Here is an 18,020-nt window from a genome sequence, read left to right as displayed (position 1 = left end):
ATACTATATAAAAGAGTAAGTTCCATGGTGATAATCATTCCCTTTAATGGAATACATCACATAATGTTAAAATCTTTATGGTCTGATTGTTCAGATATTTTTAGATGGCATTATTCATATATGAGAAAACCGATCATTTTAAATAATATGTGAGATATAATCTCTTTCTAATATCTTCCCCCACCCCAACATGAAGTAGTTTTTCCTTCTTCAATTAATGAGGAAAGGAGGGAGGATATCATACAAAATTGAAGTGAATTCCAGTTAGAACTTGCTTTTCAGTTTGTAAATTTTCAGCTCTGAATGAATTCAGTATAAAATATATGTTGATCATTAGGTTCTATGTATTCATCAAATGTCTGTGAGGACTATATTCTGTTCTTAAGTGAGAAACATGAATCTAAGCCACTGTATTAAATGTATATTATTTGCATAGGTTTGGTACTTTATAAAAGCATAAATGAAAATGCAAACCATTGGCAGTGTATTACTAATATGTTGGGGAATTGAAAGGCTTTTTGATGGGTGTTATATATAAATTTATCTTGAACATTTTGTAATTGCAGACTACTGCTTATAAAATACTTATTGTAGTGTATTTTCTTCAATATAAAGAAACAAATGTTAATAAAGCTTGTGAATTAGAGGTGTTAACTGAAGAACAAGGGTACCATATTCTCTGTCTCTGGAGCTAGACATTGTGCAGTAAATGAATAATAAAGTTCGTGGGTTTTGTAGTTTCATTCTTATGATGCCAGCATATTTTATCCTAGCTCTCAAGACATGCTTGTATTTTAGATCATTCACATTAAAAGACATTGAAATTTATAAATTTACAAATACTGTAATTTGGTCGTTGGAACAATGTTCTTATTTCAACAAGATGGTTCTCATTAATCTTTATTGATTTTGTTTAATAAATTTTCATGTCCTTATTGAGTTTAATTCTTTATCCACTGATGCTTCTTTTTGCTGACACTTTGATTATTTCTGTCTTTTCAGACATTAAGTCCATGCCTGTGTCCCTGATTAATTATTTTCATGTCTTTTTAAATTTACAAATGGGATAACAATCCATTATACAATCCTAATAGTATAGATCAAAACTGGAATACTACCTACATCGTATGTAGAAAAACACTTTTTTTATGCAGTTTTTTTGCATGTTTATTTTTGGGAGAGAGGGAGAGACAGAGTGTGAGTGGGGTAGGAGTGGAGAGAAGGGGAGACACGGAATCTGAGGCAGCTCCAGGGTCTGAGCTGTCAGCACAGAGCCTGACTGCAAGGCTTGAAATCATGAACCACAAGATCATGGCCTGAACTGAGGTTGGACGCTCAACTGACTGAGCCACACAGGCACCCCAGAAATAAGCTTTTTAAGAGAAAAAAAAAAGAAGAATGAGATGAAATATAATGGCAACTATATTTTAATAAAAGAATGAAAATTACCTAATTAACAAGTTGAGTAGACCAGATTGCCTTCATTGCTAGTCTGATAAATTCAGTAAGATTTAGGATTACCATTCCTCCTCCAGTCAACTAAAAACATAACCCCATAGGAAAAACTGTGACAGTACTTTGAAAATATTATGATGCTACATGAAATATAATGCAGCATAATGATGGATATTGTTATGATATTAAATGCTTTTTGTATTATGTCTTGCACATACAGTCTATATTTTTTGTGATGAATTATCAACTACTAATTTAGGCCTATGTCAGATCAGACATTTTCTTAGTCTTTTTTCTTACTCTTTCTAACCTGTAATTAAGATATATTTTCTGCAGATAAAAGTAAATAGCTTATTTGGCATTCTGCTGAGGAGACTGGGAGTATGAGATTATGGTTTCCTTTCAATGCAGCAAATCTTGAGCTGCAGCTGTTGAGATACTTAGCTTAAAAATCAGAATAAATATTTTCTTTTGAATAATAAAACTTCTTATTTTCATGTACCTGTTACTTCATGTTTGAAACAAACATCTGTGGCAACCAGGGGAGACAGATCACCTGCTAGTTTAGGTACAGGTGATAAGGGAAAACTAAGTCCCCATTTTTTAAAAATATGACCCATTTCTTTTATGGTAAATGATTATCACATATTTAAAAAAAAGAAAAGTGGTATGATAATTCCACAATGAGGAATAATCTGTATAAAATATGGATGTCATGTGTTAAAAGCCCATTTAGTTCAAATAGAGTAAAAATGTGTAATGAATTTAGATACTCCCAAATTTAGAGATATACAGAAAACTAATACAGAGAATTTAAGCATCTTTGTTCTCCAAGATGGCTCCAAAGTTTTCCCTTGATTATTATAATAAGAGTAAACTGAAAGGACTATGTTAAACTACATGGAAGAAGATAGAGATGTGGAAAGCAAATATTACACAAATAAGGTTTAAGATAATACAAAGGTGACTATCTGAATTAAGCCTAGGAATCTATTGGTAGTTTATGAAATCTTCCATTTATTTTGTTTCTTTTGTACAATCTGTTAAAATAATCTGTATAAAGTGGGCATTCACAATTACATCTTGGAAAGAATTACTAAAAGTTTCTGTGTAAATAGCAGGTTTTCTCTGTATTTATACTGAAATTATATTTTTCCTCCCTTTGAAACTGAGGTTCTTTTTATGTTGTCCATAATAGTCTTATAATCAATATAATATTTCTATATAATAATCTTTTGAGGAAAATGATATAATATCTTCGAGAATGAAAAGATTATGCTCACCATAACAAAGAATTTCAGAGTTCAGATATGGAATATTGTCAGCTGTGATTGGTGAACATTAAACTTGATTTTTTTTTCTCTTTTCCTCGATGGTAGTAAGGAATTAGTTTAAAATAGATTTTTTAACTTTCTCTTCCAATTTTTCATTGTCTGTAAATCATAGTCTGAAGGAGCAAAGAGAAGAAGAGCATAAACTCATTAGACACACCAAACCTTTCTTTGGAAATCAAAACAGTAGTTTATTATGGGAACTTCATAGCTAGATGTGTAATTAATGTACTGGAACTAAATTATGGTATTTTAATTTCTCTAAAAATAATATTGTAGGGTTAGAAATATATAAAAACATTTTATATAAAAATGTGCATTAAGGGAATTTTATATTTAGTGTATAGAATATAAACCTTGATTCCTCATGGGGAAGTAGGATATTTTTTTTCTCATTTAACCCTAAGAAGTAAATATTCATTTCATTATAGGAGACTGGATTGTACCCAGAAAAGAGCCAGAATCTCATAAGATGTAATGAGGATTTTAAAAATCTATATACTTGAAAACACTTCAATATTGTGATTAGGGTTCTTGCAAGTGAATCATTTTATACATGCCCATACATTTACTTTTTTTTTTTAATGTTTATTTTTGAGAGAGACAGACAGACACTGGGTGTGAGTGGGAGAGGGGCAGAGAGAGACACACACACACAGACTCCAAAGCAGGCTCTGAGCTGTCAGCATAGAGCTCAATGCGGGGCTTGCACTCAGAAACTGCCCAATTATGGCCTGAGCTGAAGTCAGGCACTTAACTAACTGAGCCACCTAGGCACCTCTATACATTCTCATATACTTAATTAAGGTTTATTACTTTTTTTTTTTTTTTCTGGTCAAGGTATTTTATTTTTCATAAAAAATATAATTGTACAGTGCTCTTCAGAGAAAGAAAAATTCCCTCACTGCCCGCAAAGATCATGTAATTTTGTAATAATCTTCCTCTTTTTAAAAACTATGTAATTGATAATATGCACATGCTTTCTTATGAAATATTGAGTTCTAATACAGACTTTATATCAAATTAGGAACTATAATTGCTCATATTTTAGTGAAACTAATATGCTTAGAAGATTTTACTCACTGACACTTTCAATTATATCAACATTTACATACATGTATGTAAATATACTCAATTTTTTTATATATACAACGAATGCATCTGTTTTTTTCTTTTGAGAGAGAGCATGCGTGTGTGTGTGTGCGCGCATACACGGGGGAGGGGCAGAGGGAGAGGAAAAGAGAGACTCTCAAGCAGGCCCCATGCTCAGCACAGAGCCCAACACCGGGCTCTGTCCTACAGCTCTGGGATGATGATCTGAGCTGAAATCTAGAGTTGGCTGCTCAACTGACTGAACCAACTAGGCACCCCAGAATGCATCCATTTTAAGAATAGTTTGAATTTTGACATACTTTTGCACACATAATCACCACCATAATCAAATATGTAACATTTTCATGACCCTGCAAAAGTTCCCTTTGTCCCTTGCAGTCATCTTCTCTCTACTCCCAGTCTCAGGCAACTACTGATTTCCCCCCCACTACTGTAGATTAGGATTTCTCATCCTCAGCACTCTTAATATTTGGGGGTGGGTAACTGCTTATTACCAGAGGGTGCGGTCCTATGCATTGTAGGATTTTTAGCAGCATCCCTGGTCTACCCACTAGATGCCAGTAGAACTGTCTCTGTATTCCCCACTGTACAATCAGTGACAATCAGAAATGTCTCTAAAGACTGCTGAAATACCTCCCTGAGAACAAAACGCAGTCCATTTGAGAAGAGCTACCAAGGATTAGTTTTCCTATAACTAGTGGTTCATACAAATAGAATTATATAGGATACTTTTGCGCCTAATTTTTTTCAGCATAGTAGTTTTGAGATTCATCCAGTTTGTTACATGTACCATATGCTGTCTGTTTTTACTAAGTGGAATTCCAGTACTGATAAACTACAATTGGTTTAAATTGTAGCAAAGCTTTTGATTTTGTTCATATTTTCTTTAACTACTTAAAAATAGCTACTTTAAAATCTTTGCTAATCATATCACTTTAGTTCTTTGATCTGTTAGTTGATTTAGCTACTGTTTTGAGCCACATTTTTCCCTTTTCTCATGTTAGTGATTTATTTTTTATTGGATATGAGATGTTATTGATATCACACTGTTGAATGCGGGATTTTGGTTTTCTTTAAACATTTTTTGGAGTGCTGTCAAGTTACAGATCAGTTTGATCTTTTCAAGTCTTTGATTTTTTGATTAGGGTGAGTGTAGAATTGCCTTTATTGCTAACTTAATACTATTACTAACTACCTGGTAGTTAAGGACTCTTCACCCTGGAACTTGGACATCTGGTAGCAACCATGTATGCTCTGGGAATTGTTCATTTTCCAAGTTTCCAACTGTCTTTTGCCCAACTTTGTGGGGTTTCACTCTTCATTTGCAGAGCTGAGTATTTTGCAATCAGCTTGACAAAGATTTACACAGATCTCTCTAGTTTTTGGCTCTGCTCTTTTCAGTACTATAATCTATAAATTTTAGTCTCCTCAGTCTGTCTCTGCAATTTGACTTCTGTCTCTTCAACTTTGGAAGACCTCCATGGCATCCCCCTTGCTGCATAGTGATCTTGGAATTGCCTTCAAGAAGAAAGCCCAGGTGTAAAGCTGACCACATTTTGTTTGTTTGTTTGTTTAAATTTAAAAAAATGTATAAAGCTCATCACATTAGTTTCCCTTTTCTCCGGCAAAACAGTCCTCTACAGCCTATTGGCCAATGTTTGAAAACAGTTGTTTATTATATTTTATTTTTCATGTTGTTTACAGCAGGACAGCAGGTCTATTCCCAGTACCTATATCATGACCAGAGACAAACTCTGGGTTTAATTCTTTTGTGTTATTATAAACATAGGAATTTTTGGACAACACCAGATTCATATTTGCTCTACTCACATAATCACTAATTTAGAGTTATTGTATTCCTTATACTACCGTTCCTATGATTTATTTCCTCTTGCCTCATTCTCCATGTCCAAGAGCCTTTGCTTATGTAACACCTTTGGCCTCTCTCTGGACTTCCCACTTTACTCTGCACAAAAATAGGAAGAGTGGTAGGCGAACTTGGGAGAGGGTTGGAAAATCTTGAATTATCCTTCTTGTGTAGGCTGTACATTCAAGTTAGCCTGTCTTTAGGTTGTATTGACACCTTTTAATTAGGGGAGGCCTTTTTGTCAATCATTGTCTGTGACTGAATAGGTTAGTTCATTGTGAGGGAGACATTTGGAAGTCCTTGTGGCAGCACACCCAGGTAATGGTGCCTATGTTAGCGGTTTTGGTCCTAACAGATTTCTTTTTTTTTTTTTAATTTTTTTTAATGTTTCCTTATTTTTAATATGAAATTTATTGTCAAATTGGTTTCCATACAACACCCAGTGCTCATCCCAACAGGTGCCCTCTTCAATAACCATTACCCACCCTCCCCTCTGACAGCCCAAATTCCAATTTCCAGGTAAACTGGACCCTTTAGCCCTTCCGCTGACTGGTAGATCCATATGCATACCACATCTGCTGCTTCAGCACTGTTTACAGTTATGGTGCCTTGTGCTTTTTTTCTTAGAATGAGATGATGAAAAGTGAAACAGAATAGCAAATGTGAAGGAATGGACAGAGGGAGGGAAGAGGGAAAGAATTATATAGGATTGTTAAATAGCAGGTAATTTATGAAAGAGCTATGTGGGCATCTTCTACTTGAAGGAGATAGTAGTTAGAAGACAGATTACACAAGGATGGAAAAGACCTAGAGGAGGAAAGAGAGATGAAAAACTGCATTTGTCTTTGCAGTCATGTGCCACTAGTGATTCCTATTAGACTCTAGGTAGTTTGTTCTTGGGAAATAAGTTATGTAGATACTCTAAATGGAAACTACAAAAACTTATTTTAATGCTGTGTTGCATTAAGTATTTTACCTAAGTCATGTTAAGATACATTTAACATTATAACGTTGTTATTAGTAACATAATTTTCAACAAAATTATCAGCTTTGGTATTTCTTGAGTTTAGGTTAAAGGTTTTGAGAGTTTTTATTTGAAAGAATCATTTTTACTTTGATTTAATCACTTTAATTTTTCTCTAGTTATTGTTTCTGATTGAGGCTATTTATGAAATGTTACAGCATTATTTTGGTCTTAATATTCAAAGAGAATATTTATACTAAGTATCTGAATTACACATTCTTTGAACAAACAATTCTTTCTAGCTCATGTGTATATTTGTGTGAGTATGCATATCTTTGGTATGTTTACTTGTATACTCATATGTTTGTATAAAAGAATATGTAGCTTTGATATGCAAAGGCTTTTTTTGTGACCTACATGCCAAATAAGGACATATTTACATAAATTATGATTTATATATTTAATTATATTATTTTAGATTTCATAACCATGGGAGCTGTGTGATATATATATCTGCTTTTTTAGGACTAAATAAAGCCAATTTAGATCATAGGAATGATATGTCTTAATTGCAGTATTATACACACACACACACACACACACACACACACATATATACAGGCATACAAACATATGGTTTATGTCATGTGGTATTCATGAAGGCAAGTGACTTTGTCTTGATTGTTGTAGCCAAGATACATACATATTTTGTATGTAGGAGCTCCATACATATTTATTGAATATATTTTTACAAATATTGAATGAAAAAAATAGAACAGTTTGGTATGGTAGGATGATTAAGTTTTTAAAGCTATAAGAATAAGGACCTGTTTTATTATAATTTTATTTTATTTTATTTTTGAAAAGAAGAGTTGATTGAAACTATCTCTGGTATTAGATTGACCACTGTTATTTCCCGGTGGAATTTATCACCCCAGATAGAGCTTAGGCAGATGTACTTGTGCTGGTAGTGTTCCCAGACACATCTTTGGGCAGGAGCAGTCAGGCCTTTGACCCTTTATTTTCAAAAGGTGGTTTTTTCCTTTTTGATCCCAAAAATCTCTTTCAAAGAAAGTTAAAAGGTATGAGTTCATGTGACTACCTATTCCCCCATGATCTTCTAGAAAATAACATTTTTGCTTCTTTTTTCTTTCCCTTGAATCTTTGCCTACATATATGTGGGAAGATATTATATATGTTTGTTTGAATAAATATTTGTATATCCTTTTCTTAGGGACGCCAAAGTCCTTATTTAATATATTATTAATAGATGTTTTCTAATGCTAAATCTCATAAGAATGAAATTAAAGTGGAAGATGGAAAAATCTCATGGGAATAAAACTAAATTTAACATGGAAAAGTAAAATTAGATGAAAGTTCCCATGTATTCATGAAATTGCTTAGAAAGAAGTTATATTTTGGCGTCATCCATTTTCAGTATAATTTTTTGCAAGAAGTGGAAATAAATGATTGACTAGAAATTTTTCTATGCTTATGTTTTCTTTTTGCTTTTAAAGGAATTAATAAAATTGTATATCAATGTGCATGAAATAAGAGTATAATGTTTATGTCCATATATGTAATAATCTTACATTTATTACATCTGTTATTTGATGTCTATTCAAATACTCAGTAATGAGTCATTTTCATATAAGAAAAAGAATATTCAAGCATTATGGTTATAAGTCAGTCCATTTTGTGAGCTTTTAAATTTTTTCTGGGCATTTAATAAGTATAAATAGCAACTGATCGTATAAGATGTAATTACAGAAAAGGTTTTCTTTTGAAAGCCATATACTATACTTTTTCTGGAATTTGTAACTATTTACATATTTAACATTAATACTTATTTTTCAGTGTTTCTCATCATAATATAGCTATGTTTCTTATTAGACAATGATCTTGGCAAACTTTTATTATGCTTCAAAATGTCTGATAAACAAACTGAGTGGATAGAAAACTGCCGAAAACAGTTTTGCAAAATGATGAAGGCCAAACCTGATATAATCAGTGGAACTGGTGAGTACGTTGTTTAATTTTTGTGGGTTTTTTTGTATGAAAATTATATTAATGGAAGTTGTGTTTCCTGTGGATTAGTACTGGCATGTCTAGAATACATAATACTCATTCCAGAAGTCCATTAACTTCTGAGAAACTTATGATCCTTGAAAACAAAAATTAAGATCTGAGATGCAAGGAAGCTGGAGGCCAGAAAGAACATGGAGGAAGATGCCCACCGACCCTTACTCCCTAATACCAGTAAAATTGTAGGCAGCACATAAACTATCAAAAAAATTAAAATCTGAGAGACAACAAAACTTTTTTTAAAACTAAGAGGTCTTGGTAACCAAATTGAATACTGATCTGACTTTACCTAGGTAATAATTTGCTTGGTTTCACCAGCTTTCCCCTGAATTTACCATACTGCTACATTTTTGGAAACTTGATTGACTTTTTTATTGATACATATTTTAAAACTGCCACATCCAGCCAAATAAATGTAGTTATTCTTAAGGAAATTGGAATTTTATTTTGAGGTGATGGCTACGTTTCCTAAACTAGCAAATAATTTGTTTTTTTTTTTTAATTTTTTTTAACGTTTATTTATTTTTGAGACAGAGACAGAGCATGAACAGGGGAGGAGCAGAGAGAGAGGGGGACACAGAATCTGAAACAGGCTCCAGGCTCTGAGCTGTCAGCACAGAGCCCAACGTGGGGCTTGAACTCACGACTGTGAGATCATGACCGGAGCCGAAGTCGGACGCTTCACCGACCAAGCCACCCAGGCGCCCCGCAAATAATTTGTTTTATATTCACATAGTTACTTGTGCATTTGTTTTCTAAAAATCATCATTATTAAATGAACATTATTTTGAATAAAAGTCTAAGGAAAAGGTTCTAATGTAAACATATGATAGATTTTTTTTTTGTAAACTATAAAATTTTCCACTTTATTAGCCATGCTTTATGGTTTTCATATTTGTATCATTTGTTATAAAATTAAAGTGGGAAAAATATATTTTGTTGTTGGAGAAATTACATTTTCAGAGACAAGTGGTATATATTTGTGGGCACCTCAGAGGTGAATTCTCTGAATTTTCTTTTTGCCTAGTATATCCTAGAAAGAGTGATTAAGAAGGCCATCAAGTCATAGGATCAAAAGGCGGGGTCAATAAAAGCATACTCTCTTTAACCAAAAGGAGCAGGAGAGAGGTAGCCTATCAAGATACTTTTTATAGAAAATGACCACTTTAATCCAACCATAGAATCCACCATAGAGAATCCTGCTAGCAAGACTTGGGCATAGCCTGTACTTCCATCCTTACCTGGCAGTAATGGGGCACCCTTGCTGCTCCTTGCTAGGATTGTATCAGAGGAGACTCAGGTAGAAAGTTCAGGATTTTTACCATCACTCAGTAGTAACAGGGCCACCACCCCTCCTTCCCTCCCTTCCACACATGTTTTTTTGTCTCACGCATGCAAATTTAAAATTAGAAAGTATCAACAAAGAAATAAAGAAAATCCAAAAGGACATTTTAGAAATGAAAATACTATAACCAAAATAAAAAGCTAAATGGATTGGTCAACAATAAATTGGAAAGGACAGAAGGAAGGATTGGTAAACTTGAAGGTATTAACAGAGAGGAAATAGACTGAAAAACAAAAAAAAATTAACAGAGTCCCAGAGACTTATGGAACCATAACAAAAGATCTAACATGTCATTGGAGACCTAGAAAGAGGACTACAAATGTATTTGAAGAAATATAGTTAAAAACTTTCCAAATTTTCAAGAAACCTAAACTTGAGGATTCAAGAACCACAACCAGGGTAAACCCAAAGAAACTCACACCAAGACACAATATAGTCAAACTTTTAAAAACTAAAGACAAGGGGCACCTGGGTGGCTCAGTCGGTAAAGCATCTGACTTTGGCTCAGGTCATGATCTCGTGGTCCGTGAGTTCAAGCCCCATGTCGGGCTCTGTGCTGACAGCCTGGAGCCTGTTTTGGATTTTGTGTCTCCCTCTCTATCTGCCCCTCCCCCTTTCATGCTCTGTCTCTGTCTCAAAAATAAACGTTAAAATAAATTTAAAAAATAAAAACTAAAGACAAAAAGAATCTTGAAAGCAGAGAAGGGAAGAAACATCTTTTTTAAAATTTTTTTTCAACGTTTGTTTATTTTTGAAAGATAGAGACAGAGCATGAGCAGGGGAGGGGCAGAGAGAGAGATGGAGACACAGAATCCAAAGCAAGTTCCAGGCTCTGAGTCGTCAGCACAGAGCTGGACGCGGGGCTCGAACTCATGAATGATGAAATCATGACCTGAGATGAAATCAGACACTTAACCAACTGAGCCACCCAGGCGCCCTGGAAGAAACAACATCTTACCTACAGGGGAAAATCAATACTGTTGATTTCTCACCAGAAAAGATGGAGGACAGAGGGAGTAGTGTGACATTCAAGCACTGAAAATAGTCTTCAGGAATACAAAATCAAGACATTTTCAGATGAAGAATTTGTCAAAGCAGACCTATTCTAAATGAAGGGATAAAGGAAGTTATCTCTGTACTGTCCTCACAACTTTCTGAATCTATAATTATATAAAGTAAATTTTCTTTAAAAATATAGAGGAAAGAATGAATATAAGCTACTTGAGAACATTGAAAAGGCAAGTACCACGTGTAGATTAGTTTTTAGTATTATTCCATGACTATAGCCTATCTCTCAAAATATTTGCAAGTGCCTAGTGCTGTTCATGAGGGTTGCTGGGCAAAATTAATATACTGTATTGGAACCAGTAGAAATCCAGAACCTTCTTCAGATAGTTTGGTAATGCCATTTTTGCATATGATGTCTAGAATTACTTTATCTAAAAGCTCTCAATGTATGGATCTAATAGCATAATTTTGCATTTCAAGATCAGTACTTCCCAGAAAATAGTGTGCTTTTAGTCTGCAATTAGTCTGGTGGCTATTAAGTTTCAAATCATATTGTGTTTACCTCCCTCACAGATGTGATAAAGAATTTTCCCAGTTCATGGAGTTTGTTTAGGTGTCTGTGTGATGGCTAACCCTGATTTGGGGCATAGGATTCAAAGAATTGTTTAGCAGTATGCTGTGACTTTTCTCATTAATTCAAACATTTTACCTGGGTGCATAACACATAGCAAACATATCATTGTGCTAAAATGAGAATGATTATAATTTTAAATGGATATTTCCACTTTAAAACTAACTTTTTATATAACCTTTGCTACTCATGTGTATCTCACCTCTTATTTGTATCATTGAATTCAGAATGATCGTTTCTAAAATTCATCAAGATACTCTTAAAAAATTATAATCTCAAGAGACAATATTAAGTGACATAAACACATGGAAGTTGAAAGCTCTCACCTAAGGGCTATTATTTATGTATAGATTCATAGATAAAAAACTTTGAAAGATTTTTCTGTGAGTGAGAGAATTTATCCTTCTGCCTGTGAAGATAGAACCCTTAAACAACTAGAAGTTCAAATAATTGTCAATACTGGTGCCCTTTCTGATCCTCAACAATTATATTCTCATACTTTTTAATACTTACTTTAATTTGAAATCATAATATGAGTAGAATTCAGTAAATTTTGTTTTTACCTTAAGGCATTAAAATATTGTGATACATGACTTATCAGAGCTACAGTTATTGGAAAGCACATGTTATTCCTATTTGATTTACATTTTTCACATGTTGAACACTAATTTTCTTTGTGACTTATGTGCTTAAAATGTACTTGGATATGAAAAAGAGACCAGTTGATTAATATAAATCAGAGTCAATATCCTGAATGTAATACATAGTTTAAAAGGTGACTTGGGGCACCTGGGTGGCTCAGTTGGTTGAGCAACTGACTTCGGCTCTGGTCATTATCTCACAGCTCGTGAGCTCGAGCCCCATGTCAGGGCTCTGTGCTGACAGCTCGTAGCCTGGAGCATGCCTCAGATTCTGTGTCTCCCTCTCTTTCTGCCCCTAACCCACTTGCATTCTGTCTCTGTCTCTCTCAAAAATATATAAACATTAAAAAAAATTTTTTTAAAGGTGACTTAAACTTGCTTGCTAAATATACATGTATAAGCATGTAAGTTGCTTTAAAGATACATTTCTTTCCAGCAAAATAATTCTGGATTCTATATTAAGTATAATTCAACTGGTTATATACATTTTGAGGATAATAAATTCAAACACAGTGGCATATCTATGTGGCATTGTCAGAGAAAAGCTAACTTTTTTTTTTGCTCAGTTCTGTACTGTTCCACTAGTAGAAAGGCATTTCTTCCTATTTTTTTTAATTTTTTTTAACGTTTTATTTATTTTTGAGACAGAGAGAGACAGAGCATGAACGGGGAGGGTCAGAGAGAGGGAGACACAGAATCTGAAACAGGCTCCAGGCTCTGAGCTGTCAGCACAGAGCCCGACACGGGGCTTGAAGTCACGGACCGTGAGATCATGACCTGAGCTGAAGTCGGCCGCTCAACCGACTGAGCCACCCAGGTGCCCCTCTTCCTGTTTTTTTAAATATGAACTTTATTTTTTAGAGCAACTTTAGATTCACAGCAAAATTCAGCAGAAAGTACAGAATTCCCATATACATTCTATGCCTGCATATATGCACAACTTTCCCCACTATAAATATCTCACATCAGAGTGATACCCCTGTTACAATCAATGAACCTACATTGACACATCATTGTCTCCCAAAGTACATAGTTTATAGTAGGGTTCATTCCTAGTGTTTGTACATCCTATGAATTTTTTTTAGTGTTTATTTTTTGAGAGAGAGAAAGCACACACATGTGAGTGGGGGAGGGGTGAGGGAGGGGGACAGAAGATCTGAAGTGGGCTCTGTACTGAAAGCAATGAACCTAATGCGAGGCTCAAACTCATGAACCATGAGATCATGACCTGAGTCGAAGTCAGATGCTTAAACAACTGAGCCACCCAGGTGCCATGTACATTTTATGAATTTTAACAAATGTATAATGGGGGAGATTTATCATACAGAAGAGTATCATTGCCCTAAAATTCCTGTTTTCTGCCAGTGCATCTTACCCTTTGCCCAGTTGCTGGCAAGCTTACTTTTGATCCAGTTGTCTTGAACATATATAAAGTTGCAAAGTGTCTAAAACACCTAACATGTCCTGGTTTTGAAAGAGGAGAACTGTCCCTTGACTGTGGTCCTGGAGTTCAGATATTTTTTTTTTTTTGTATGTGTGAATAATGATAAGATATTATAGCCTAATTAGTGATGATTTTCTTTCTGTATTGAAATCATTTAGCAAGTTCTGAAGTAATCCGTAGAGAATCTAAAGATAACATGATTCTTTTCCAGTTTTACATTGAATAGGTTCTCAGTGAAGCAATTAAAATTTAATTTACATTGGAAACATTGTTATGAATATTAAAGTGGTATGTGTTTTGAATTGGACCCCCTTAAGAGTGTAACTGTGAAGAAGTTCAGATGACTTTTATCTACTAGTCTGTGACTTTAGAGATGTATTATCATGTATATTCTTAACCTTTAATATCCTAATTATTCTCTTGTTTATTGCAGCTTTACCAGAATTGCTTGAAAAATTTGTGCTTCATCTCTCTGAAAGCCCATCTGAATGTTACTTCCCCTCAGTGGAATATACAGGTACGTTTTAAACATCTTGAATTTTGAAAAGTACTTAATTATCTAAAAAATAGATAATATTTCATAGAGCTAATTAGATTAAAAATATGCACAAACTTGCATCTTAAAAATCTCTCACTTGGTGTTATGGATAATCTAGATATCTTTCACTCTCTTTGCAAATGTGTGAGTTTTCTTATAACTTTCTAACTCCTTTCTGAGCTCTTTTTTTTCCTATCTACCCATCAAAAGTTATTTTCCTTTAAGGCAGTGTCTTCTCTTCTGATTCTATTCACTGTCCTCTAGTGATCTCATTTGTTTGTATGATTTTACCTACTTTATATATTGATAACTTCTGATTCACATCCTCCATTCAAAGATCAACTATAAGCTTCATTGTGGTATTCCCAGCTACTTGATAGGTAAATATCACCTAGAGGTGCTATGGAAGCCCTCAAACTTGAAATGTCCAACAGGGCCCTCACCTCATCAGACCTTATTGATATGTACTCTTTTTCTACATTGTCTATTTTGGTGGGCAGTACTACTGTCCACCTAAACCAGAAACTGAGTAAATCCACATTTTATGTGGATTTAAGTCCACATTTTCTTCCCAATTACCAAACCATGTTAATTCTGTGTTCTTAATAGATCTCAAGTGTATCTACTTAATTGATTTCTTTGTTCAGGCCACCATTACTTCTTGCCTCGAGTATTACAACAGCCTCTTTTCCTGGTGTTGCTGATTAGAATCTGATTTCTCTTCAAAGGTATTCTTTGTGCTGCTCTCAGAGTGATCTTTGAAGTGTGAATCTGAACCATTCATTCCTGTATTCCCTGGAAGATCACCATTGACCATTGCATAAAGTCTAAGCTTCTTATCATAAAACCTAAGGCCTTATGTTATCCTTCCCTTTTCTTCCTCTCCAGCATCATGTCTTTCTCTCCTTGCCTTTTATTTATTTTTCAGGAACCCTAAACTATTAGTACGGCCAACTTCTCCTTCCCCCACCCAAATACACACTCATTTATTAAATGGATATCGTTCTCTAGTATTTAGTAGAATTTTTCTAAGCATTTAAGCACAGCAGGAAACAAAAGCAGGAGAAAATCTTGCTTTTTGGTGGGAGCACAGACAATAAAGAAATAAATGTTTCAGTATATCAAATAGTATGATAGCGAATGAGAAATACACAGCAGGGAAGAGGGCTACAGAGTGCTATTTGGGCACGAAGGTTACATTATTAAATCATGTTCAGACTAGCAGAAGTTGGGAGCAAGATAAGTAGATATTTTCAGGGGAGGAGAATTCCAGCTAGTGACCAGGAAGGAGACATGAGTGTCTGAACACAAGTACAGGAGAAGCATTGTAGGTATTGAAGGCAGACAGGAAGGATGATAGAGGGCTTTTGAAAGTCACTGTTGCATCTTGAACATAGGAACACATCCTCAGATTTACACAAAAATCACTATGGTGGCTGTGTTGAGAAAAGACTGAAGGGAGGATAAAGGACTAAAGCAGGAAGATGGATTAGGAGGCTATTGAGAAGATGCAGGTGAAAAATGGTAATGGTCTGGATGAGGATGTCAGTGGGAGATAGAAATATTTGGATCCTGGGTATATTTTGATTAGAGAGCCAACAGAATTGAGTAACAGATTGACTATGGAATGTAAGAGAAAGGAAGGAATTAAAGACTCTAAGTTATTGATCCAAACCACTGGAAGGATGAGATTATCATACACTGATATGGGGGAGAAATAGGTTTGAGAGAGGGGGTGAAGAGCTTGATTTTATGTTATGTTTTGAATGCTTGTTATACATTTAAATAGATAATGTTTTTTACACTGGATTGGATATTTGAATCTAGCATTTAGGGGAAAAATGTGAGCTGGAAATATAAATTGCTAAATCATCAGCTTCATATACAAAGCCAATATGCATCTCTGTCATATCTTTCTCACATTCTGACTTAATGTCTAATTCTTCATGTGACAGTAAACTCCTATAGGGTAGTTTCCATATCTTATCTATCATATCTTCTGCAACTAGAATGGCAGTATTAAGAAATATTTGACAAATAAAAGAATGGCTAAAAGAATGAAGGAGGGGGGCTTCATAAATTATGTCAATCAGTTTGTCTTAATTTTAGTAGGCAATAGATTAAATCGTTTGAGATTTCTGAGCAGAAGCCTTACTTGATTCATCTGTACTTTAGGAAGATTATTTTAGTGACTGTGTAAAGGATGAAGTAGAGTGAAATCTGCCAAAGGTGAATATCCAGAATGGGAGGGTTGGTAAACAAAGAGATAGTGAACATAGCAGAGATGTAGCAAAGACTCATGATTAATAGATAATCAAGAGATATTGCTCCTCTTCCTCATTACGGTGGCATGACTCCTCTGTTTGCTGGAGAAATTATCATTTAAATATTTATTCAAGGGGCGCCTGGGTGGCGCAGTCGGTTAAGCGTCCGACTTCAGCCAGGTCACGATCTCGCGGTCCGTGAGTTCGAGCCCCGCGTCAGGCTCTGGGCTGATGGCTCGGAGCCTGGAGCCTGTTTCCGATTCTGTGTCTCCCTCTCTCTCTGCCCCTCCCCCGTTCATGCTCTGTCTCTCTCTGTCCCAAAAATAAATAAACGTTGAAAAAAAAATTAAAAAAAATAAATATTTATTCAAGTTAGACACTGTACATCATATTTACTTAAAAATATTTACTTCCAGTCTGGGCCAGCCTATCCCTCTGACTCTATTACCACTATCAAAGACCTCCCGTGCATTCATGTCACTGAACCTTTGTTCTGCCTCTTCCTCCTGAATGAGCTTTCCTCTCCCCGTGACACCCATAGGATAATGTCCAATTCAACTGTAAAGTTGCAGGTACTATGTTCCCTTCCCTCTTACTAAGTAGATGTTCCTCCTCTTTGCTCATTATTATATTCACTTTAAACTACTATTTTGATATTTGTTGTATGTGGCTAGTTTCAATTATCCCATTAGGTCTCAAACTCCTTTGTATCTTTAATATAGTATTTGATATATTTTTATTAAAATGGATACATATACTGTAACATAATTATCTGTATTCACACAAATACATCTGTATAACAATTCTAAATATATTGGTAATTGCATATACACATATGAACATACACCTAATTATTTACACAGTAAACTTTAATGCAGGTTTGGCAAAGGGGTGAAATAGAACATAAGAAAATGAGAACAAAGAAATGAGAGGAAAATATAAGGTAGTATTAAACAGAAATTTAGGTAGATGAAGGGAATTGATACATATTGAGCACCTCTTATGAGCTAAGTAGTATGTTGAGGTACTTGATGTGTGTTCTTTATTCAACCCTATGAATAACTACACTTTGCAGTAGGCATAATCATCACATTTAAAATCAGGCAATTGAAGTACAGAGGAAAGAAAACAAATTGTGAAGAGAATTTTGCAGAAGACCATTTGTGAAGAAAATGATAACTTTATGAATAAGCCTGGAAATGTATGTGAAAACATACAGGGATTAATGGTCACGTCTGTGACTAAGAGAGGAAACAAGAAATGGTAATTATGGAGATTTGCGTGGCCATTCCCTAGTCTTCAGTATAATCTCCAATTTCTGCAGCTATCCTTGG

General features: G+C 34.6%; 1 protein-coding gene across 3 annotated transcripts in view; it reads left to right on the top strand.

The window, feature by feature from the left end:
- The window catches only part of TBC1D32 (TBC1 domain family member 32), a 202,462-nt gene that overhangs the window by 140,300 nt on the left and 44,142 nt on the right, over positions 1-18,020 (top strand). For all 3 annotated transcript variants that reach the window (XM_047859835.1, XM_047859833.1, XM_047859834.1), the window contains 2 exons: positions 8,624-8,749; positions 14,318-14,401. In XM_047859835.1, coding sequence (XP_047715791.1) covers positions 8,624-8,749; positions 14,318-14,401 — 210 coding nt within the window. The remainder of the gene's footprint in view (positions 1-8,623; positions 8,750-14,317; positions 14,402-18,020) is intronic.

This window comes from Prionailurus viverrinus, chromosome B2 (assembly GCF_022837055.1).
Source record: "Prionailurus viverrinus isolate Anna chromosome B2, UM_Priviv_1.0, whole genome shotgun sequence".
Taxonomy (NCBI): Eukaryota; Metazoa; Chordata; class Mammalia; order Carnivora; family Felidae; genus Prionailurus; species Prionailurus viverrinus.
This window is presented reverse-complemented; position numbering and strand designations above follow the sequence as displayed.